This window comes from Akebia trifoliata, chromosome 16, assembly GCF_017979445.1.
Source record: "Akebia trifoliata isolate Shusen 1 chromosome 16, ASM1797944v1, whole genome shotgun sequence".
Lineage (NCBI taxonomy): Eukaryota > Viridiplantae > Streptophyta > Magnoliopsida > Ranunculales > Lardizabalaceae > Akebia > Akebia trifoliata.
Window position 1 is genome coordinate 8,273,640 of NC_141390.1, and position 23,899 is coordinate 8,297,538.

The window sequence follows — 23,899 nt, forward strand, 5'->3', positions numbered from 1 at the left end:
TCTCTCGTGAAACACATGATTGGATGCAATGTATATGGCTGTCTAGTTATAACAGAGGAGTCAAATAGGTGTATCCCTCATACTAGCTCACAATACGTGTGAAACATGTCTTTGTACTTAGTCTTCGTACTTAGTCTTCGCAATAGATCTAATAACAATTGTTTGTTTCTTGACCTTTCATATCAAAATAGTACCTCCCAAGAAGGTACAATGCCAAGTAGTGGAACTATTATTTGAAGTCAAACCAATCCAATTTGTTTCTGTATACCTCCACACCACAATGGCCATTAACCTTATAAAAGCAAGTCATGGCTAAGGGAGCCGTTCAAGTACTTGATAATACGTTATGCCAAGACCAAATAAGGTACTCTTGGAGTTATAATAATAAATCAACTAATAGTACTAACTGCAAAGAAGGTACTCTTGGATCTCCAACCCCTTCATAGGGATGCTTATGTGGCTGATCTTATTAGGGATGGTGAGAATAGTGCATTTATCCTTTGAGGCATCTTTTCAGTGAAGCCAATTTACGAGGAATTTGAAGAGCGGGGTTCAAGGGTTGACTGGGCAGTCCTGGTGTGGGCCAAAAAGACTGTTCTTAGACATAGAATAATCCTTTGATTGGCTCTTGTAAGAGGTCTCAAGACTCTAGGTTGGCTACTAAGAAGAAATAAATTAGGGGAGCCTAAATGCTTCTATAAGAACTCTCAAAGAGAGTGTAGAACATTTGTCCTCAATGTGAGAACTCGTCATAGGTGACAAATCCCATGCAATTTATAGACTGGTTTCTACTTCACAAAATTATTATGAGCATAATTATACTAATAAATCTTCAAACAACAAAGAGAGAAGCAAAACGGGAGAAGAAGAACCATGGAGAATTAGATTTTTTTTAAATATTCCACTTCTCCCCACATAAACATAGAGAGTGATGTCAACTTCACAATTATTCTGTTTCTTTTTCTTTTCTTTTCTTTTTTCTTCTGTATAGATGAAACTTCACTTCACAAGATTAAAATTATTACCAACATAATAGTAACAATAAATCACACTAGAACAAAGAAAAGTTTTTAAAAAAAAAAAAAAAAGGAGCGGGTGGCAGCCAAAAGAAGAGTGTTAGATTTGACAAAAATTCCAATTCTACCCACCCATGAGAGCTAGGAGAGAACGGACGATTCCCCAGACACTAATAAAGCCGGGATCTCCCCCACTACAAAAGTAATGATCTTTTTCTGTAGAAAGAAAAACCACCAGTAAAATTATAAATAATAATAATAATTAAAAAGAGATGACAGATGCCAGATGCCAGTGAAACTAGCTCCCCCTCACTTGAACTTTCGAGCTTTAGTGTCTCCAATGGGCTTTTTCTCTTTTCCGGATACAAACCTTGGAAGAGTCAGCAGTGTGTTCACACGTGAGACACCCTCGAGAGCAGACCACTCCTCTGCTAGTTCCATAGGCCAAACCGCTTGCTTTGAGGTCTCTTCATCTAGCAGAATCTCGGGACTTCTTAAAGTTCCCGATCTTTCTAATTCAACTGGACCCAATGGTACGTCCCCCTCTTCCCTTGCAATGTTACAAATATTAAGTTGGTCTACCAATGCCGACTGTTCTTCAGATTTCGAATGGGCCGCGCAAGAAGCATCATTTGAATTAGAATCGAGAAAGAGACAGACTACGGCACAGTCATCAACTTTGGAGGTTGGGTACTTCAACCTCCATGCTCTCACCGCTGATTGGACTAGGAATCGTGATGCTGAGGACCGCGATGGGGCTGAAGCTACAATGTTTACCACTTGTTTGTTTGATAGCACATCCCATACCTGATGGCATCAAAAAAGAAAAGGCAAGTCAGAAATCTATATAATAAAACACAACTGTAGTGCCGACTTTGCGCCAATTTTGTGGGGTCCATCCTACTCAGTTTATTGCCTTTCCTCTACACCACCTTCAACTTAATTGTCTTCCCCTCCCCACCTTTCTCTTCAATAATACCCCCTCTTAACTTTACTATCTTTCCTCTTTACCCCCTTTTCAATAATACCCCTCTAACATTACCATCTTTCCTCTTTTACCCCTTTAACCCAAAAGAGGATTAACCCCAAAGATTTTTAATAAGACCCCTCCCAACTTTATTATTTTCCTTTTTTACCCCACTAACCCCAAGAGGATGCAAGTGCCACAAGCATGGGCAAACTCTAGTATAAAATGCAAAATGATTCAAACTTGAGCATTCCAATAAAACCACATCTGATCAGTTATCAGTTGATTGGTCCAGCAAAGAAGGTGTCATAATGATTGATATTAGAATTAATGATTTGGAAACAATGCATGTTGAAAACAAATGGTCAGTGCTCAATGATTTCAATAAATGACGCTAATATAACAGATTTACAATGAACTAAAAACAAAGGAAAACGCTGAACTGACTGTGTTTGACACTGCTAACATGGCAGTGTTTTCAGAGCCATAGATTTTTCTCCTTGTATCTCGAGGAAAAAAGTCATTCTAAACTGACTTCCTCCTTCAACAATGCGCTGACTTGGCAGTGCACAGAGAACCACAGATTTCTTTCCTCGAGATACAAAGAAAGAAATCTAGAGTTTTCTGCACAGTGACACATCAGTGCATTGTTGAACGCTGAGTCAAAGAAAGTCAGTTCAGCATTTTCCAGGAAAAAATGAATGGTCCTAGGAACACTGCCACATCAGCTCAGTGTCAAATACTGTGTTGAGCACAGTCAGTTTAGAACGACTCCAAAACCAATGCTGACCAAAGGCAGATATAATAGTGAATATAATCCAAACGATTCAGGGAAAGATCTTAAATATTGATCTCTCAACCTTCAAGTTCAAGAATTTTTATGAAAAATAAAAATCAACAACACAGTCCATATGGTTGTTCTTTTTTACATTACGGACTAATAAGGAGAATCTACGAACCAAGCAGCTAGCCGATATCTCAATCAGATGGTACTCATAACACAGCCTCGAAATTGTGGGGATGACCGATCCAACGACAAAAATCAAAGCTAAGTCTTCAATATAAAAAAAAGGTATGTCTAATGGATTGTGTAAGAAGGTGCTTTGAAAATAGCATCGGCCAAACTGATGTGGAGAATAAAATTCCATTGCTTACCTGATTGTACAAGAAGAAAGTTGACATCTAGGACCTGTTTAGAGCAGGCAGGCCAGTCTACAATCATGTAACTATTGATGTATGCACTCCAAAAATCAGTTGGTTCACTTAAATTTTGAGAGCTGCTATTGACACCCCAACTTATTATTATCGCTCCCCAATTAAAAATTGTTAACCAACCAACTACTCCAAAAGACCGATCTTTTGGATAGGGGGAGACCTATCAATATAAGAGGGACACACCCGAGGATGGAGGAAAATATACACTCAACAATAGAAAGAAAATAAGTAAATGGTTGAGAATAAGTAAAAGTTGGGGTGTTAATAGAAGCTCTCATTTTTTTATTGGCTAGATTTTATTTTTTGGGTTTAGCATTTTATATGAGCCTGATCATAATTGTAAACTACTGAAACTGTCTGGACAAGAGTTATAATGTTTTGTAATGTTGAGATTATAATTTGAGCCAAACCTTTGTAATGTTTGAAGAGTGTGTTTTATCTCTAATTGTGGTGTCATAATTAATTTAGAAATTGGGGTGTAATAAGTAAAATTTGGGGTGCCAATAGCAACTCCTAAATTTACACAATCTTTTCCACTGCATGAAAAGTACAACTACCATCCTCAAGGAACAAGGTCTGAATAGGTTTCTCTGTCCACCATTTAAAAAGGACTAAACATAGTTATGCGCATGTTCTAAAAGAACTATTGTAAATGTTTGTGTTAAAAATGAGATCCAAAGTTTCGTTTCACAAAGAGTATAACTACCAGGTAAATGTGGTTACTTAGATGACACTTTTTGCAGAACAAAACAAAACAAACTCAACAAGGAGATACAGTTAACAGAATTGAAAAAATAATAAAACATTCAGTTCCTGTCTTACCCCATCTGTAGCCAACACTACAAATTCATCCTTCTCGGTGATGTGTCGATATGAAATCTCAGGAACAGAGATCAAACCAAAATCCTTGAGACAGAAATCCCCAAAAGCCCGAGCCATTGCTAGCCCAGGGGAGTCATTGTTCGGCAGCCAAACTCGAGTGACCTCCGGCTCATCCTGGAGGGCGAAAACCCTCCCTTTACATCGTCTAATCCTCTCTGCTTCCCCTGTAAAGAGGGGGAGGGGGGATGAGTTAAAAAACCTGAGAAAATTTGAACTTAAGATTCTGTTTTCTAATTTTTTACGCACTTTCACGTTCCATGGTCAATAGTAATTGTTTACTAATATAACAAGGAGACTCAGACACTGCTTAGTACACATGCAACAGTTGCATGCTCGCAAACTTTTGTATGATTCCTTAAGGGTAAATGTGTGGGTAGACAACTTTATGGCGAACAGTCACTAGAAGACAACCAAGAACTGATAAAATTGTGGAGATTTTTTTCTGGGAAACCAACCACCTGCAAAGAATTTATTTTCAAGCGATTTACGGTTGTACCAAGGAGGGGTCCACTGCATCAGACATGTTAAGGAACTTCACTTACATTTTTATTCAAAAAATTGTTATATAGTCAAGATCATATTGTTTTAAATCGGCCCTTGGACATAGGATTATGACACCATAAAGGGAGTACGAAATGATTCATGGCAAGCTTTTTTTTTACTTTGCAAGGTATGTAACTATTTTGAATTTCTTACTAGCCCTAGTAAGAGATAATAAAGGTAATTGATAAGGTTTGGGCTTATGTAATGAAGATCAATGACACACCAATGAGGATGAACACTTTGATGCAAATTGAAGGCTAAAAAGAGATGAGAGGATTGCCACACAAAATGATGAAGGTGGAGGTAATAAGAAAAACACAAAAGTACATGTCGTTATTGAAGATGTCATTCAAGATAGAGCTTAATAGAGAAATACTCTTGAGAGAGTTCATTTTGCTTATTCAAATTTTTGAAAAGGTGGAGGTTATGATTATGATGGTGTCATTATACTTATAACTGGAGTCTTGCATTGAGTTGGTATGGCGTATATTAAAATTGTCAAAATATATTTTTATAAATAAAATAATTGGTATTGGAGATATGTGTCAACTTATCTGGTTTTTGAGAGTTTGAGTATCTGACATTGTGTCCGAGTCTGAGGCCAACACATGTTTCCATTTAAAGTGACAGTCATGTATTCATGAGAAAACACAGAAAAATATCAAAAACTGAAGAGAAAATGATCGGTGGGGAAAAACAATATGATGCACATTGAAAGTGCTGAGTTAAAGCTGGATGAGCTGTTTCGGGATTTTCTCTGGCATGGAAAGGAAAAAAGAAGTTTTATTTAGTTGAGTCAGATTTGTATCCCTAAGAAGTTTTGGGAGCTTAGCTTCATTCATAATCGGGGTTCGATAAACAATGTGCTGTTGGGTAAGTGGGTTTGTAGGTTCGGCATTGAGGTGGATAGTCTGTGGAGGAAGGTGATTGTGGATAAGTTTGAACCCAGTCATTTCGGGTGGGAAAGCAGGGCGGTTCGCAGTTCTTACGGTTGCAGTGTTTGGAAGGAATCTTGAAGGTCTATCCTTTAGTCCAAGCAAGAATTCATTTCAATTTTGGAAGAGGTAGCAGGGTAAGATTTGGGAAGACCTGTAGTATGGTTAACGTACTCTTATGAGGCAGTTTCTGACTATTTGGTTTGTCTTTGAAGAAAGGAATGCCGATTGAATTTTTTTGGTGCACCCGAATGTTGGGGTGTCGTGCGATTGTGGACTTAGAAGAGCCTTCAACGATTGGGAAGTGGAGAAGTTGGGTAGATTGATTGGGAGCATGATGGGTGTCTCATTATCCTTGAATTTAGACGATGAGCAGGTGTAGGAAGGGGCTAAGGATGTTTTATTTTCAGTGCGTTCTCTCTTTTGCTTTCTCCAGAGGGTGGATGGTCCAATGTTCCCTGTGTGATATTTTTGTATTTGAAAGTTCTGTCAAAGATCTTTTTTTCATTTGGACTACGATGTTGGGAAAGTGCCTGACTTTGGATTAGCTTATCCATAGAAGTTTCATTTTGCCAAACTACTATTCCTTGTGCAAGTTTGACAAGGAACTGGTAAACCATGTTCTCGTTCACTGCTCTTTCACTCGTGCAGTGTGGTCCTACTTCCTAGAGTTGTTCAATATTTTCTGTCCCCTCCTGGAATCTGTGCTTTCGCTATTTGAGTCTTGGCTATTGCTAGGGTCTGCCTTCTTGATGGCAAAGATGATTTGTACTCCTTAACTCCCTTTGCTATCTGTTGGGGTTTGGGGAAAGAAATAAACCTATGGTGTTTTGTAGTCTTCAGGCAAGGAGTTGTCGCTTCAGGATGTGACTGTTTCTAATTTATTTATTTTTATAATAACTGAAAATTTTTATTGATAAAGAGGACAAGATGTCCCCAAGAGGTTACTCTCTCATTACAAACAAGATCCCATTTTTTTTAAAAATCCTCAAAGAACAGCCATCTAAACTCCTTAAATTGTTTACACCAGAAAAACATCAAACCAAAGATGCTTAGAATTAGATCCTGAGAAGAAGTATCATTTCTTTCAAAAGTGCACCCATTCTTTCCATGAGCCATGGCACATAGCAAAGGAAATGATCTTCTGAAGAATCTCTTCTCTTGAGGACTTCCAAAGAGTTGGGTTTGCTTCTTTTTCTTCTTCTTTTGGTGTAAAGTGTTCAAAGAGTTTGGGGGAGTTTTCTTCGATATTTTATGGGTAGATGGAATTGGGTGTGTAGATTGGCTCTTGTGTAATTCCGGGCCTTTGGCCTTGTTGTTTCCTTGTGGTCATCTCGACCACTTCTAATATATTTCATTGCATATGCCTATCAAAAAAACAAATGCCCTAACTTTGAGGAATTCTCAACCATTTTACTGCAAGTAACCAGTTGCTATTTCCATCAACAAAGTGCAGATAAAGAGAACATAAATTATGCTAAAACATTAACCATTTCAGATGCATGCAAGAATTCAACTACCCTGAGAGGGAGAGATACCAGGGAGATTTGGTTTGAGGTCTACAGTTAGCTGAACTGCTATAAGAGAGTCATCCTCATCTCTTGTCCCCAGTATGGCTCTTGAGTCCCCAATGTTTCCAATAACAAGATCTTGACCCTGAAAAAATAGCCAAGGTATTTATGATTGACCATACAATTAATGAAGGGTTTTGTTAAAATGTGCCCCAAGGGCACACATTAAGGTTCATTAAATACACCTTAGAAATAACAATTGAGGGTATTTTTTATAATAAAAATTCTTTTCAAGGGCATTTTTGGTAGGAAATTACATTTCCAAGGTGTGCCCTTAGGGAACATGTTAACAAAACCCATTAATGAAAAATCAACCAAAATCAAGTCTGTCAAGTATATTATTGAATACCTGTTTGACCAAGGTGACCGCTGTTGTCCCACTGCAGAAGCAATCGATATTTGGCTGCACTCTCAGCTCCTTATCCATAATTTTGAAAGCCTTTAAGAACGATTCTTTGAGTGTCAAAAAGATCTCTGAGTTCTTCTCCCTTTCTTCGAAATCCATGGAGGCCCCAACTTCCTCATCTCCGCATAAAGAGGCAGTTTCTTCAGAGTTCATGCTTCCCATTGCGCTGCTGTTTTTCTTAAGAGCATCTTCGCTGCCTATATTCACTTCCCAATGGGAACTGAGCTTCAAAGGAAGGGAATCCCTCACTCTCCTTGCAACCATATGGCCAAAGGGACCATGGCCATCAAAAACCCCACAGAAGACAGTGTCTGTTCTTGAACCAAAATTCTGGATATACAAAAGCACCATTTTCAAAAATACCTAAAGAATTTAGAATATAGAAATCACATAGAGAGTGATAATTCTACACTTGAACTAAAGCTGGTGGCGTGGTGATAACTGAAGCAAATTGCATATTAGAAACCTCTCCTGCTCTGACAGCAATTAATTTTTTTTTTTTTATGGGTCTAACAACAATTAAATTGTAAAAAGAAAAAAAAGAAAATGTAGACATGACCACTGCTCGAATTATCAGATACCCTGTTATCGAAACTCACAAACTACCCTTGATCCCTAGCAACATTGGCACAAAAAAATATAATAAAAAAATATATATATAAGAACTGTGAAAACCACTTGATTCAGTGTCGAGATCTTCAAATGTACTCTGTAAACTCGCCATAGCTGAGATTCCCCTTTATAACACTTTCGAAATAGATTCTGTTCTCGAATTTCACCAAACAAGGCCAATCAAGAAACACTTCAAGATGACCGTTTTCATCAAGATTGTATGATTTAACCGACTTAGGGAGGAAACCAGCTGGGGCCTTAGGAGGAGATCGTGAATTGAATCACAGTGCACAAGAGGAAGAACAAAGAAGGCCAGAAAGACCATGAGGCGACACTTGATTCAGTATCGAGATCTTGTAATGTAGTAGGTACACAGAACAAAAGTATCTGATAGAAACAAATTACACTCCATTTCTCTAAAGAAAGTCATACAAATGGAAGAACTACAACGAAATGCAAAAATGGAACAATAACAAACAGAAGCAATATAGCAATTCGGAGAGACAGATAGGGGAAAAAAAGTTCCATACCACAGAAACTTTGTAGGAAAATAGAAACTTATAATAGATGAACTGACTTGTGGGAAAGAGCAAGAGCATCTTCCTCAGGAAATTTTGCTTCATGACAATGGAATTGTTCACTCCTTGACAATGGAATCGTGTTACAAAAAAGCAACTAAGAAACCAAAAAAAAAGACTTCAGGTTTGTCAACCAAAATTCTATGATTTGTGGAAGGCTGAAAGATACCATTGCAGTCTCAGAGAAGTTAAGAGCCTGGGTGTGAATGGATTTGTCCCACAGCCTTTAGTTTTCAAACAAGGAGCCCTGGAATTATTAAGCAAATGTTGTTTCCTGAACCAGAAAGCAGTACACCCTAATGAATTGGAAAAGAAATGCGAGTACTTCAACAGAATGTATCCCTAACACACACTAAGTGAAATCCAGTCAAGACAAGAAGGTTACCAACAGAAAATACTTGGCAAAAGCTACAAATGAATCTATAACGACTTGAGATCAAAGTCCAGGGGAGCCATCTCCAACACATACTAAAATACATTCCTACCTAATAGGGTGAAGACCTATGTTACCTGGTTCGTCGGTTCGCTCAGTTCAAATAAGGCTTTGTAGTTCGCCACTCTAGAATGAACCTAGTGCATAGGGGTAGGTAGAGATAATTCGTTTCTTGGTTTGCTTTGATTCCCTAGATCGGTTCGCTAGCTTGGATCACTCATGCATATATATAATTCAAGTATTCAAGTTATAAGTTCAATTATAGCTTTAAAAAATTCTTAAGTTAAATAGAAACATTTGAATACAATAATCCAAATATTAAATATAAACAATAAATAAATAAATATATATACATATATATATATGGGAGCGGTTCAGCAGCCCCTTATGGTGCCACACATTTTTTGTAAATTACTTTTGATGTGGTTACAAGTTTTGGAATAGGCTGATTTTTTGTGAGGATGATCTCTACGGTGAAGAGATCATCCACACAAAAAATCAGCTCATTTTGAAACTTCTAACCCAAATTTACAAGTTGAAGAATCGTGAACCGTCCAATTGTTGTAAATCACTTTTGATGGGGTTAGAAGTTTTGGAATAGGCTGATTTTTAGTGAGGATGATCTCATCATCATAGAGATCATCCTCACAAAAAATCAGCTCATTTCAAAGCTTGTAACCCATGTTTTGAAAAATGTGGCACCATGTGAGGCACCATAATGGGGCTGCTGAACCGCTCCCTATATATATAATAAATTGGTTTGGTTCACCGGACCTAATCAAAATTATGTGGGTTCATGGTTCGCTTGATTTTATGAATCCAGTAGGAATCAAACTGCGGACTGGCTCTGTTTGTACCGTTCGGTGGTTCAAACTACTACCAACTAATTGGAAAACATAGGTGAAGTGAAGACTCAAGATATTCCACAGCAATTATGGACAGATTATCATAGAACAATGTAACATTGGAAAACAATTCATATGAAATGGTAAAATTGCTTGTAGGAACAAGAATGAGCGAACCTCCCAAACGATCATGGCATCCTGATTAGTCCCTTTCTTGCCTTGTTGGGTAAACAGAGAAGCGACATCACTTGCACCATTCAAGAACATACGACCAGGAATTCTATGTAGTAGTTCTTCCCTCGAATCGAATGAGGAGGACCGTATACCTTTCTTTGTCTTTGAGTTCTTTCTCTGTCTCCCGGGCCCCGAAGATGATGAGGTAGAATAGGAGACAGAGTTTCTCCCATCCACCGATAAACAGGACCCCATCCTTAGGGCCCTGACGATGCTCAGTATGCACTCCAGACCAACCGATCCGTCAGACACAAATATGAAATTTTTCTTTCCTACACTTTAGCTACCTAATTATCCAAATCGCACAACCGTTAATTGGAGGAACAAAACCCTTAAAGCAATCCCATTTAAATAACAAATACCAGATTGAATCAGATCAAATTAACTAGGATTGGCACAATAACGCCTATAAGGGGAGCCCTCATTGCCTATTAGTCCACAAAATTCGAAAGCAAATAAAGTTATCTCTAAAGAATAGATCTGTAACAGAGAAAAATCTGAATGAGGAATCAATCGATCAATCAACAACCCATTAATCAGATACGAAAGCTGAAATCCAACCAAGAAACCAAAACTTGTTCCTCCAACCCCACGTTTTTCCCCAATTTCGTTTCTATGGAATCAATCTGGCACAAATCTATCTTGATTTTAGTTCAGGATATCGAACGTGAATTCTCCAAATCAAAAAAAAAAGAATGAATCAATCGAACTTAACCCAGAATCAAAGATCTTAAAAAGAGAAGATAAACTTTAACAGAAACACTCAAGCACAGAGAGAGAAACTGCCCTCGTACCTCTCACAACTTCCTCTTATGTGAGATCACTAAGTCGAAATGACACCAATTTCTTTGAAAAAAATAAAAAAGCAGCCATTAAAGACGACATCTCTAGCTTTCGACCTTCTCGATGCTTGACCCGATCCACCAATTCCACTACCATGCTCATTGTGGCAAATCCGACTTTGAAGCGGCCAAGCCGTATAAATATTGTACAAAACCCTCTTTGTTACGAGACACGTGGATTTTTAATTCGTTTACACTTATATTTTCGTAAATCCCTCTTGGAAATGCCACGTGTAATCCAAAGGAGTGGGTTCTATCGAAATTTTGAAGCGGAATATCCGCGTCAAAGTTTTTTTTCACCATGATGACATGTTCTATGGCGTCAGGTTCTTCCGTTTCCTTTTCTTGACTTTTATCGTGATTTCCTAATTTTAAAATAAATAAATAAAAACAGAGATTTACCCGACAGTTCTAACTGTTGTAATTTTATTTAAAAAACTCCTTTTTGATTTATAAAGTAGACTAGCATGACTAACTTAATAAGATTTCAAATCTAACCAAGGGTCGTTGTGTCCACATGAAGTATCAAATTGGCAATCCAACACTACTTTTGATTTATAAAATCAAACACATGGAAAAGCTCATATTCGAAAATAAAATCATGTTTGAGCTTTATCCAAGGTGTTGAAAATGGATGGCTACCTAACTCCTAAATTTAAAACTAAAATTTAACAGTGAAGATTAATATTATATTTTTAAGTTCTTATCATTTTTTCCTCTATAACATGTGACATGAGATCATATTTTTGAATGCAACAAATTTATGCGGATTGGATTCACTCTAAGGTTCGTTGAGTAATTATAAATTAATCGCATCAATTGAATTTCACGACGTAGTTTATTGGGTAACAAACTTGATAAAGTAAGGTTCACTTGGAGTTGTCACAACTTCAAGGGAGTTTTTGTAATAAAAATGCAACAGTTAGGTCTGCCCATAGTTAGTAAATTCGCAATCGATTCATAAATTAGACGTGAATTAGACGAATAATACTCTTCCCAATCAAAATTGTTGTTAGTTTCAAAAATTCGGATTAATTCGCGAATCTTTGAATCCCAATGAATAGATCGCGGTTTGTACGTATATTCCGTAAGTATTTTAATAAAATACTTTGTGTTTCCCTATTCTCAATTCTCACTTCAAAACTCAAGAAAATGGGAACTTCCAAAATACGTTGATGATGATCGTTAAGAGCTTGAAAAGGAAAACGAAATTACACATAATCGTGAAGATATTCATTCTGACGAGCTATTTGGTCCGTCTACTTCACATTAATAACGTTTTAGAAACAACAAGAAATTTCTTTTTGAATTTAATTAGGTCATGAGACATGATGATTTTGACATTAATTAGTATGTCATGTTTTATACTTTTCATTTATATTGATTATTAGATAGATTAAAATTAAATCTTTAATTGTGAATAATATTTTATTGGATAAATGTGATTGTGGATTGTTAACTTTAGATATTTTTAATTTAATTATTGATAATTTGATTAGTAAATTATAATTGTTAAGTCATATCATATGTTATATATATCCAAATTTTTAAAAGTTTTAAAAATTGTTGGATTCGAATCATTCTCGAATTATTTCTGTAACGTATCTTTACTATCCTACTCTTTTCTTTTTTTTTTGCCGAATATTCGAGCGAATTGGTGCATCGCTATTCCAAATGTTACCCAATTTATTTTCGTACTATTTTTTTCCCATCCACCGAATTGCTAACTATGGGTCTACCTAATAAATCTTTCTTATAAATTTATAGATAAATGATATCGCACGACAATTTTTTTTATTACTAGGTGAAACTTGAAAATGTACAAGGAACATTTTTTACGTAAATGAACCAACTTAGCAAATATGCCCCAAAAATTAAAAAGTTTTATAAGTGTACCTCTTTATTAAACGCACCTGTATGAAAAAAGGTTTTCACGATTGAACTTCACAACAAGTTGCGGATTTGGAGAAGCTAACAAACTTCATAATCACGATTTTTTTACTCGAACCCTACAAGACATCAAATATAAGTTTTTATTGATAAGAATATTTTTAATGAGTTCAGTTATTTGATGCTGGTGGGATTGGAACATAAGTCTCTGGTATCATCACCCAAAGACATTACTAAGTAAGCTAGTTGGCACCTGCAAAAAATGTCTCTACTTTTCTAATGTGTTTGTAATGAACCACTAGGAAAAACAATAGAAAAATCAGGGCAAATGGTAGGAATTAGATTGGTTTAGGTCTAAAAGTGCAATGTACAGCATTTGATTGTTTGAAAATGTGCACACACATTTTTATAGAGTAATAATAACAAGGACATCATTGATGTTGCTCTAAATCTATTAAAAAATATATGTTTTTTAATAGATTTATATCGAAAGTTCAAGACTTTAAGGTCGAAATGTATTAAGCTTTGTCGACATGTTGTTATTGAAATGGTTTTGTCCAATTCGACAGTTTCCTATCAACATAGCCCAATGCATTTCAACCCTGAACTGTCGATATAAGTAAATTATATTATACATTTTTAGTTAACCACTATTTATTTCATTAATCCTTATTTGTGTCAAGTTTTTTTTTTTTTTTTAATCTTATTTGTTTGAATTTTTTGTAAGGTTTAAAAAATGTATAAGTTGTTGCAACAGATTCAAAATGCACTCACTAGTGACAGTGAGTCGTCATCTTCATGAAGCCAGAGGGTTCCGTAGACATGATTATATCATGTCGATATGGGATTGTCAACATTAACTAAAATGTATAACAATATTTTGAGAGAGGCATGGATAGATACAAGTTTTGGCTAAATCAACTTTTGAACTATCATTTGTTCATTGTATTTTCAACATTTGATTGAATTATTTCCCATTTTGCATTGTGTTCTTGATAATCAATCATTTGAATACAAAAACTGGAATAAATCAATAAGAAAATGGAAGAATGAAATGAGATTTCAATAAAAATAAAAAATAAAAACAACCACCTCCATTGTTGTAGTCTGTCGAAATAAGACAATAAAAACCTTTTGGGACCCGATAATCAATAGAAAATGAGACAACTAAAATGAGTACACTTCGTCTTCACAAATGGTGAACAAAAGTTAGGGTATTCAGTTTCAAATGGTTGATTGTAATGGTAGGTCCAAGTACTAATAATCATGGGACTCAAATGTCATTTTTTTAAGGGGTGCACTTGCGCCAAAAAGGTAGGTGCAAATGGAGCGCTCCAACTTGAAAATGTTCAAAGGCTAACTCTACAATCCTAGAGCCATTGGACATGCCTCCTTGTTTGGTTCGTTAATCTACGTGAATCATCATAAATGCAAAATTTCTCAATTTTTTTGTGTTAAACATATGCTTGGGAGTGAGACGGTAAGGTGGGTCACCTGTAAATCATAGTAAAATATGATTTTAAAGTTGTAAAATCACCCACAAATTTGTTGCCCTAATAGACCTGAATTTTCTTGCAAACCAATTCACGCAAGCTCTGTGATCTCTCTCCCTTTCTCTTTCTATGAGAGTGATTCAGAGCAGAAACCCATTGGATTCAAATGGAACTTCATCATCATCCACATTTCTCACAAACAAACCTTGAACCTATCACTTTCTCTTCTCGCACTTTATACCTTCTATGAAACTTGGGTAAAACCCCTCTCTCCCTATTTCTCTACTTCTCTTCTTCTTCATCTTCTTGCATTTTCAATAGGGGTTGTAATCATGCTAAATAAATTGGTCCACATGCATGCCACATGGATTGACCAAGAGTGAGGTGGACAAACTCAATTAACTTGGGGGGATAAAGAATACATAAGTTCAGAAGTTGAGATTATCATGACCCAAATGATTGTCCATTCATCTCATATTTGTTAACCTTTTATAAAAGTAAAAGTAAACCTTTCTTTTGTTAAAAGTAAAATAACTTTTCAAAAGGTTAGTTTGAATGAAATTTTTTTTGATGGTACTTAGGAGTGTTGATCCCAAGACTTCTTTTTGCTTTATCCCCTTTTTAAAAGTTATTTTTTGCTTTATCTCTTTTGGTGTAGTTGGTTCTTTCTAACCACTTTTATTTTTTTAGTCCCACATCAGGAAATAACAAGAGTGAGTATTTCCTCATAAGTAATGTTGAGTAATACTTTTATTAAAAGCATTCAAGAGTCTCTCAATAATGTCACACGCACACGTGCATGCATGCCACATCATGCCGAGCCGAGTCGGGTCAGGCATGGGGGTAGGTCGCGGGCCCAATTAGGCTCTTCGAGCCCAGAACTATGGGTATTTCCTATATCTTTTTGCTAAAAGTTTCTTTAAATTTTTTATCTAATTACTTTTCTTTAACTTATTATTTTACCACATATTTTTCGGTGGGTTTAACGGATCAAATGCGTGTCTTTGTTTTACTACTTGTTGAGGTAGTCCTTTAGAGTTAATGGGTAAGTAGTTTAGAGAGAGCAGATCTTTTCTGTTTTCTAATCTCTATTTAACAAAATCCCTACTTCTTCATTTTATTTTTGTTGGTATCTCACTAAAGTACATTTGAGAGTTCTAGCATCTTCATTTTTGTGTTTATAATCGAAGATTTACCCCTTGAATCCTAGGAGGAAAATCCAACCACCATAAAGCACTTGAACGGGACGATTATTTCCTCTGGGTAAATGAGCACAGTGTAACACCTCGTGTTATCCTGTAATAATTTTATCCTCAGCTAAACACCATGCAGGCCTGAGGTTTTGTCTTTTTCTTTTCAAGGAAAAAACCTTGTCAGGCTCTAATACCATCTGTAACGCCTCACATTGTCTTATGACAAGTTGGTCCTCAATTAGATGTCACGTTGTCCTGAGGTTTTGTCTTTCCCTTTTCAGGAAAAATGCATCATCACAGGTTTACCATTTAAAAAGCAAAAACAATCTTTATACATAGTGATATGGGACTAAACCTCTCACCCCGAGTCTGTGCCTATACTATTGGGTTGGACCTCATTTTGTAATGTTTCGCATTACCCTGTAACAATTTTATCTTCAGTTGAACTGAAGTTTTGTTTTTCTCATTTTAGGGAAAAAACCTCATCATGGATTTACCATAGTTTTTCACTTAAGAAGCAAACACAACCCTTATACCTAGGTGATTCTAAACCTCTTACCCCGAATATGTGACTCTACTATTAGGTTCCCCCCCTCAAGCTTCACACGTCATCATGTGAGCAAGCCATCCCCTCACCACATAGGGGTCAGGCTTGGAGACTATCTATAACGCCTCTTGTTACCTTATGACAATTTTGTCCCCAATTAGACACCACGTGGGCCTGAGGTTTTATTTTTCCCTTTTTAGGGAAAAGGCATTGTCACAGTTTAGCATGGTTTGTCACTTAAAAGGCAACACAATCCTTTTACCTTGGCGATTTGGGACTAAACCTCTCACCCCGAGTCTGTGGGTCCATTATTGGGCTAGGCCCTTTACTACCCACCCTCCTTTAGCTTCACACATCCTCGTGTGAGTAGGCCATTCCCCCACCACACATGGGTTAGGCTCTGATACAATTTGAAATGCCTCGCATTACCCTATGAGGTTGTCTTTCCCTTTTAAGGAAAAAGATTTTGTCATAGGTTTACTATTGTTTGCCACTAAAGAAGTAAATACTACCCTTATACCTAAACGATATGGGACTAAATCTCTCACCTCGAGTCTATGACTCCACTATTAGGCTAGTCATTTACTACCATTTCCTAAACTTCACATGTCCTCGTGTGAGCAAGCCATCCCTCCACTACATAGGGGTCAAGCATTGATACCATCTGTAACACCTCACGTTACCCTACAACGGTTTTGTCCTCAATTAGACGTTACTTGGTCCTGAAGTTTTATCTTTTCCTTTTTAAGGAAAATGCTTCGTCATAGTTTTACCACGATTTACCACTTAAGAAGTAAATCCAACCCTTATACCTAAGGTGATGTAGGACTAAACCTCTTATCCCGAGTCTATGACTACATTATTGGGTTGACCCTTTACTACACCCCCTCCTTAAGATTCACACATCCTCGTGTGAGTAGGCCATCCCCCACTTATGTAGGGATCAAACTCTGATACCATCTGTAACGTCTTGTGTTATCTTATCATAATTTTGTCCCTAGTTAGACACCACATGGGCTTGAAGTTTTATCTTTCCCTTTTCAAGAAAAAAGTCTTGTCACAAGTTTATCAATGTTTGCTACTTAAAAGGCAAATATAACCTTTATACCTAGTCGATTTGGGACTAAACCTCTCATCCTGATTCTGTGACTACTATTAGACTGGCCCCTTTACTATCCCCACCAGGCTTCACACATCCTCGTGTAAACAGACCATCCCCCATCATGCAAGGATTAGGCTCTGATACCATCTGTAATGCCTCATGTTACCCTGTGACAATTGTATCTTCAATTAGACGTCATGTGAGCCTGATATTTTATCTTTTCCTTTTTAAGGAAAAGGTCTCGTCATAGTTTTACCATAGTTTACCACTCTAGAGACAAACACGACCCTTATACCTAGGCGATGTAAGACTAAACCTCCCACATCGAATATGTGACTCCATTATTTGACTGGACCTTTTACTACACCTCCTTAGGCTTCACACGTCCTCGTGTGAGTAGACCATCCCCCCACCATGTAGAGGTCAAGCTCTGATACCATTTGTAATGTCTCACATTATTTTATGACAATTTTGCTCTCAATTAGACACTACATAAGCCTGATGTTTTATCTTTCTCTTTTAGAAAAAAAGGCATTGTCATAAGTTTACCACTATTTATCACTTAAGAGACAAACACAACCCTTATACATGGGCGATATAGAACTAAATCTTTCACCCCGAGTATGTGAATCCACTATTGAGCTGGGCCTTTTACTACTCCCCCCAGGCTTCACACGTCCTCATGTGCAGCCTGAGGTGGGTGATGAGACCTAGTCTAATAGTGGAGGCATAAACTCAAGGTGACAGGTTTAGTCTCACATCACCCAGGTATAAGGGTTGTGTTTGCATCTTAGGTGACAAATTGTGGTAAAAATTATAACGAGACATTTTTCCTAAAAAGGAAAAAAACAAAATCTCATGCCCATGTGACGTCTAACTGAGGACAAAATTGTCATAAGATAACGCGAGGCATTACATACAACACATGCCTCGGGATATTCTTACATCTCTATTTCTATTTTGATATTCTCTACAGTGAATATTAACATATTTATAGCGTGTTATTATTTTACTAGATATATATTTTTGGAAACTCTTGAAATTCAGGTCAGTTTATTATTTTTCTGGTTTGGTTAATCAATTAGATTGTCTTTGATTAATTCGAAATAATTGTTTCCTTATCTGATTTTTAACAATCTAAAGGAAATAATTTTTTACTCTGGTAACGATTAATTCGTTTTAATCAATATGACTGTGATTAACCATTCTGATAAACCCAAACAATTTGATGGCACAAATTTCAAATGTTGACAATCTAAGATGATGTTTTGTTTGACTGCTCTTCATCTTGCTGATATACTTCATCATAATTATGTCCTTGTCCTCAAAAATGAGCATGAACGTACTAGTTCTGAAATGATTACTATAGGGAATCAAAGTAACTACCTATGCAGAAATTATATTTTGGATGGTTTAATTCACTCACTTTATGATGTTTATGCTTACTACAAGACTGTTAAAGAACTATAAGATACATTAGAAAAAATATTTATAACTAAGGATGCCAGGTCTAAAAAGTTTGTTGTAGGGAGATTTTTAGATTTTCTTATGGAAGATGAGAAATCTATCGTATCCCAAATCAAAGAACTGCCACTTATTATTCATGAAATTCTAATAGAGAGATAAAAAATCTGTGAAGGGTTTCAAGTTGCTTCTATCATTGAGAAACTACCTCCATCTTGGAAGGACTTTAAAACTAGTCTGAAACACACAAATAAGGAGTTGACCTTAGAAAATCTTATTGTCAGGCTTTGCATAGAAGAAAACAACAGGAATAATGAGATGAAAAGAAAATTCTCAAAATTTAGATCCAAGACAAATCTCATTGAAAGGAAATCTAAAAAATTTCAGAAACCCAAGACTGATTTCAAAAAGAAATCATCTGACAAATTTAAGAAAAATCAAAACAACTTTCAAGAAACCAAAAGGTAATTATTTTGCATGCGAGAAGCCTAAGCATTTAGCTCGATTTTGTAGAGACAGAAAGGGACAAGACAAGTTTGAGGGAAAATAACCTCAGGAACAAACTCATGTGGGTGAAAATGGTAACATTTCTTCTGTTGTAATTGAGGTGAATGTTGTCAATGACATGAGGGACTAGTGGGTAGACACAGGAGCTACTAAGCATCTTTGTGCAAATATAAATGTTTTTTTCTCTTACGAAATTGTGGGAGAAGGTGAACAATTGTTCATGAGTAACTTGTCAACCTACAAGGTGATGGGAAAGGAGACCGTGACACTGAAGTTCACATCTGGGAATTTTCTCATGTTTAAGGACGTTTTACACGGTTTGGACATTTGAAAAAAATTGGTTTCAGGATATCTTCTCAGTAAGAAAGGTTTCAAATTATTCTTCGAAGCAGATAAATTTGTGTTGTCTAAGGATGGGTCCTTTTGTAGAAAAAAATTATCTAAATGATAGGCTATTTAAGTTGAATGTAATCATTACGAATTTAATAAAGAATCTTCTTCTTTTGCTTATATTGTTCATTTTCATAATGTTTGACATGGTAGACTAGGTCACGTTAGTAAATCTTTGTTAACCAAATTGTTGAATTAGGTTTGATTTATAGAACCTTTGAATTAAAAGACCAGAAATGTGAAATATGTGTAGCATCAAAATATGCCAAGAAACCTTTTAAAAAGGTAGAAAGACTTTCACAAATCCTAAGTCTAATCCATAGTGATCTCGGTAATTTAAAAGGTTTTGAACCTACAGGATGGAACAAATACTATGTAAATGTTATCGATGGTTTCTCTAGATTTTGCTCAGTGTATGTTTTAAACTGCAAAGATGAGGCCTTAGAGAAATTTATAATATTTAAACTAGAAGTAAAAAAATCAATTAAATATGAAAATAAAAATCTTAAGGTCAAACGGAGGTAGAGAATATGATTGTGGGCCTTTTGAAAAAAAATTTCAATATAATAGAATAATTCATCAAGTTACAGCTCCTTATTCACCTCAATCTAATGGCATAGCAGAAAGGAAAAAATAGGACCTGAAAAAACATGGTCAATGCCCTTTTAATTAGTTTCGGATTACCCATGAGCATGGGGGAGGCATTGCTTTCAGCGTGTTATATTTTAAATAGGATTCCTTTTAAAGATTCAGATAAAATTCCTTATGAGTTGTGGAAAAAGAGAACTCCCTCTTTTAAGTATTTGAGAGTGTGGGGTGCTTAGCTAAGGTATCCATACCTACCTCTAAAATGACTAAACTAAACCCTAAAAGTATATACTGTGTTTTCATAAGCTATGCTCAGAACAGTAGTGTTTATAGATTCTTAGTAATTAAGTCCAAAAATAATTTGATTGAGAAAAATAACATTCTTGAGTTAAGAGATGCATAATTTTTTGAAAAAATTTTTTCTCTAAAAGATAAAACTATAGTGAAAAATAACCTTAGGGTTTTAACTAAAGAGGATAAATGTTCTTTTGACGAAGTTGTTATATAACCTAGAAGAAGTAAAAGACCTAGAATAGCTTCTAGTTTTAGTCCAAATTTTTTGTTTTGCTAATATAACAAGATCCTCAATTTTTTAGTGAGGCAATGACTTCCTTTGATGTGCATTTCTGGAGGGAAGCTATTAATGGTTAAATTGAATCAATTTTAAGTAACAGAACATGGGAACTAGTAGATTTGCCTCCTGGTTGCTAAACTATAGGATGTAAATAGATTTTTAAAAAGAAACTAAAATCCAATAGCACGATAGATAAGTTTAAAGCAAGACTTATAGTCAAAGGTTACCGTCAAAATTAGGGTATTGACATTTTTGATACCTATTCACCAGTAACAAGGATTACTTGAATAAGATTGTTAATAGTCATAGCTATATAAACTCAAAATACATCAAATGGATGTAAAGACAACTTTCCTAAATGAAAAATTAGAAGGAAAAATCTATATAGATCAACCTGAAGGATTTATGGTTCAAGGTTTGTAATCTAAAGCTTGTAAGCCTAAGGAATCACTTTATGGCTTTAAGAAAGCTTCCAAACAATGGTATGAAAATTTTGATAATGTATTAACCTCGAATGGTTATAAAATTAATGAAACAGATAAATGTATATATAGCAAATTTAATAATGAATCGGAAGTTATTATTTGTGTGTACGTAGATGACATGCTAATTTCTTGAACAAAATTAGATATTATAAATCGTACTAAAAAAATCTTAAAGAGAAACTTTTTAATGAAGTAGTTAGTTAGCGGATGTTATCTTGGGTATTAAGATTATCAAAGATCCAGAGAGGATAACCTTGTCACAATCTCATTACATAGAGAAAGTGTTGAAAATTTTGATCAATTTAAATGTAATCCAACTATGACTCCTTTTGATCCTAGAAGTTACTTAAGGTAAAATAGTGGTGTAAGTATATCTTAATTAGATTACTCTAGAGTAATAGGTAGTCTCATGTATATCATGAACTACACTAGACCAGATATTACTTATGCAGTAAGAAGGTTGAGTAGATATATAAGGAATCCTAATAAAGAGCATTGGTATGTTCAAATTAGAATTCTAAGGTATTTGAAATTTACCTTAGATATTGGGATTGGCTATGACAAATACTTTGATGTACTAAAAAGGTATAGTGATGCAAATTGGATTTCAAACTTTAATGAGTCCAAGTCTACTAGTGGATATGTGTTTACTCTTGGAGGAGAAGCACTGTCTTGGAAATCCACCAAATAAACCTGCATAGCCCAATCTACAATGGAATAGGAATTTATAGCTTTAGACAAAGTCAAAGAGGAAGCAGAATGGTTAAGGCATTTTTTAATGGATATACCATTGTAGCCAAAACCTGTGACTGCAATTTCTATCCATTGTGATAACCAAGCAGCTATATTAAGAGTTCAGAATAATTCTTACAATGAAAAGTCTCAACACATTCGTCATAGACATAACACTGTGCAATGGTTGTTAAGAAATGGGATCATTGCAATTGATTTTGTAAAATCAAAGGAGAATTTAACAGATCTATTAACAAACAGACTATCTAAAGAGTTAGTCCATAAAATGTTGAAAGGGATGGGTTTAAAGCCTATTGAAAAAATAAAATGTTCACCAATGATAGATACCCAACCTATATGATTGGAAATCCCAAGAAGTAGATTCAATGGGAAAACAAATTGTTGAGTAGATTGAAGTATTACTATGATTTTCATCCCTATGACTCAGTAGTACACATGTATTTATGAAAGGGTAAGTTTTTAACTCTTAATACTTTCTATAACTGGATGTCTAGTGAGGTGTTTGATACATGGCACTTCCGATAGAAGCACCTCTATGAGGGTGGAAATGGGACCGCTTCCTAAAAGAATTATTGGTTAATTCTCTAGAGCTCACATGAAACATGAGATTGCTCATAACCATAATGAGCACAATCGAAGAACTCTTTAATTCTTAGGAAGAATTGTATATGTCCTTCATTATCTAGGTTTACATTAAAAGTTGGATAGCTCAAGACTTTAGTTACTTGACAATTAGTAAATCCGATAAGTTTACACAAACAAAAGTTCAAGTCCTAAAGACACATTTGCCTTTCACACCTTTTCTATTGTATTCTGATGGTTTGTCTTATTTCATTCATGTGGGGGATTGTTAACATTTTTATAAAAGTAAAGTAAAACTTTCTTTTGTCAAAAGTAAAAGTCAAATAAATTTCAAAAGGTTAGTTTGAATGAAATTTCTTTTGATGGTATTTGGAAATATTGATCCCAAGACCTCTTTTTTGCTTTATTTCCTTTTTAAAAATTATTTTTTTCTTTATCTCTTTTGGTGTAGTTGGTCATTTCTAACCACTCTTATTTTTTTAGTTCCACTTTAGAAAATAACAAGAGTGAGTATCTCCTCATAAGTAATGTTGAGTAATACTCTTTGTGGATACGTGATTTATTCAATTTTGAATATATCATCCACTTTGAAGGATTTTGGAGTCACCACCATTCATTTTTGAAATTGTTGTGTAAATGGTCACCCGAATTCTATTTTTTTGAAAAATATGTCATTTTTGACATTTTGGTGACTCTCGTACGGATATGACTTATTTGGTCCAACTTTTGATTTTAGGTAAAGGGGCTCATTTTATGAAGTAGGGAAGGTGTTAGGCACCCTACTCCATCCACCATGGTGGTAACTTTGAATTCAGTCCATTTTGAAAATAAAAATAAAGTAAGAAAAAGAATCAAAAAATCCGATATGTGCCCTCAAATATGAAGAGCTTTGATGTTGGTTCAACCCATTAAGAGCACCCTTATTGAAAAAGGTCCCTTTGATGGTTCAAAACATGATGGTATGTGTGAAGGTGTGTAAAAAAGGATGAGTAGAAGAGGGGAGTTTGAGGGGGTGTTCTTTTGTCCAAACCCACCTTGCTCCTTTGTTGACTTTCTTTGATTTTTCTTGATGAATCCCTTTGATCTTCTTGATTTGCTTGAGAAAAAGTTGAGAGTTGAGAGTTGAAGGTAATGGAGGTGAGTTGAGAATTGAGAGTTTGAGAGTTGAGAGTAGTGAAGTGAGTTGAGAATTGAGAGTTTGAGAGTTGAGAGTAGTGAGGTGAGTAAAGAGTTTTTTTAAAGAGTATTTTTC

At 35.5% G+C, this 23,899-nt stretch overlaps 1 protein-coding gene across 1 annotated transcript; it reads right to left on the reverse strand.

Annotated features, from left to right (window-relative positions):
• Window positions 1-929: 929 nt before the first annotated feature.
• Window positions 930-11,185, reverse strand: LOC147382503 (putative protein phosphatase 2C 33). Its single transcript, XM_086427448.1, has 6 exons — window positions 10,181-11,185; window positions 7,479-7,865; window positions 7,097-7,214; window positions 4,021-4,244; window positions 1,330-1,823; window positions 930-1,232 (listed from the first exon to the last, which is right to left on the reverse strand). The coding sequence occupies exons 1-6, from the start codon at window positions 10,430-10,432 to the stop codon at window positions 1,211-1,213; spliced, it is 1,497 nt and encodes a 498-aa protein (XP_086283574.1). The 5' UTR covers window positions 10,433-11,185; the 3' UTR covers window positions 930-1,210.
• Window positions 11,186-23,899: the final 12,714 nt, after the last annotated feature.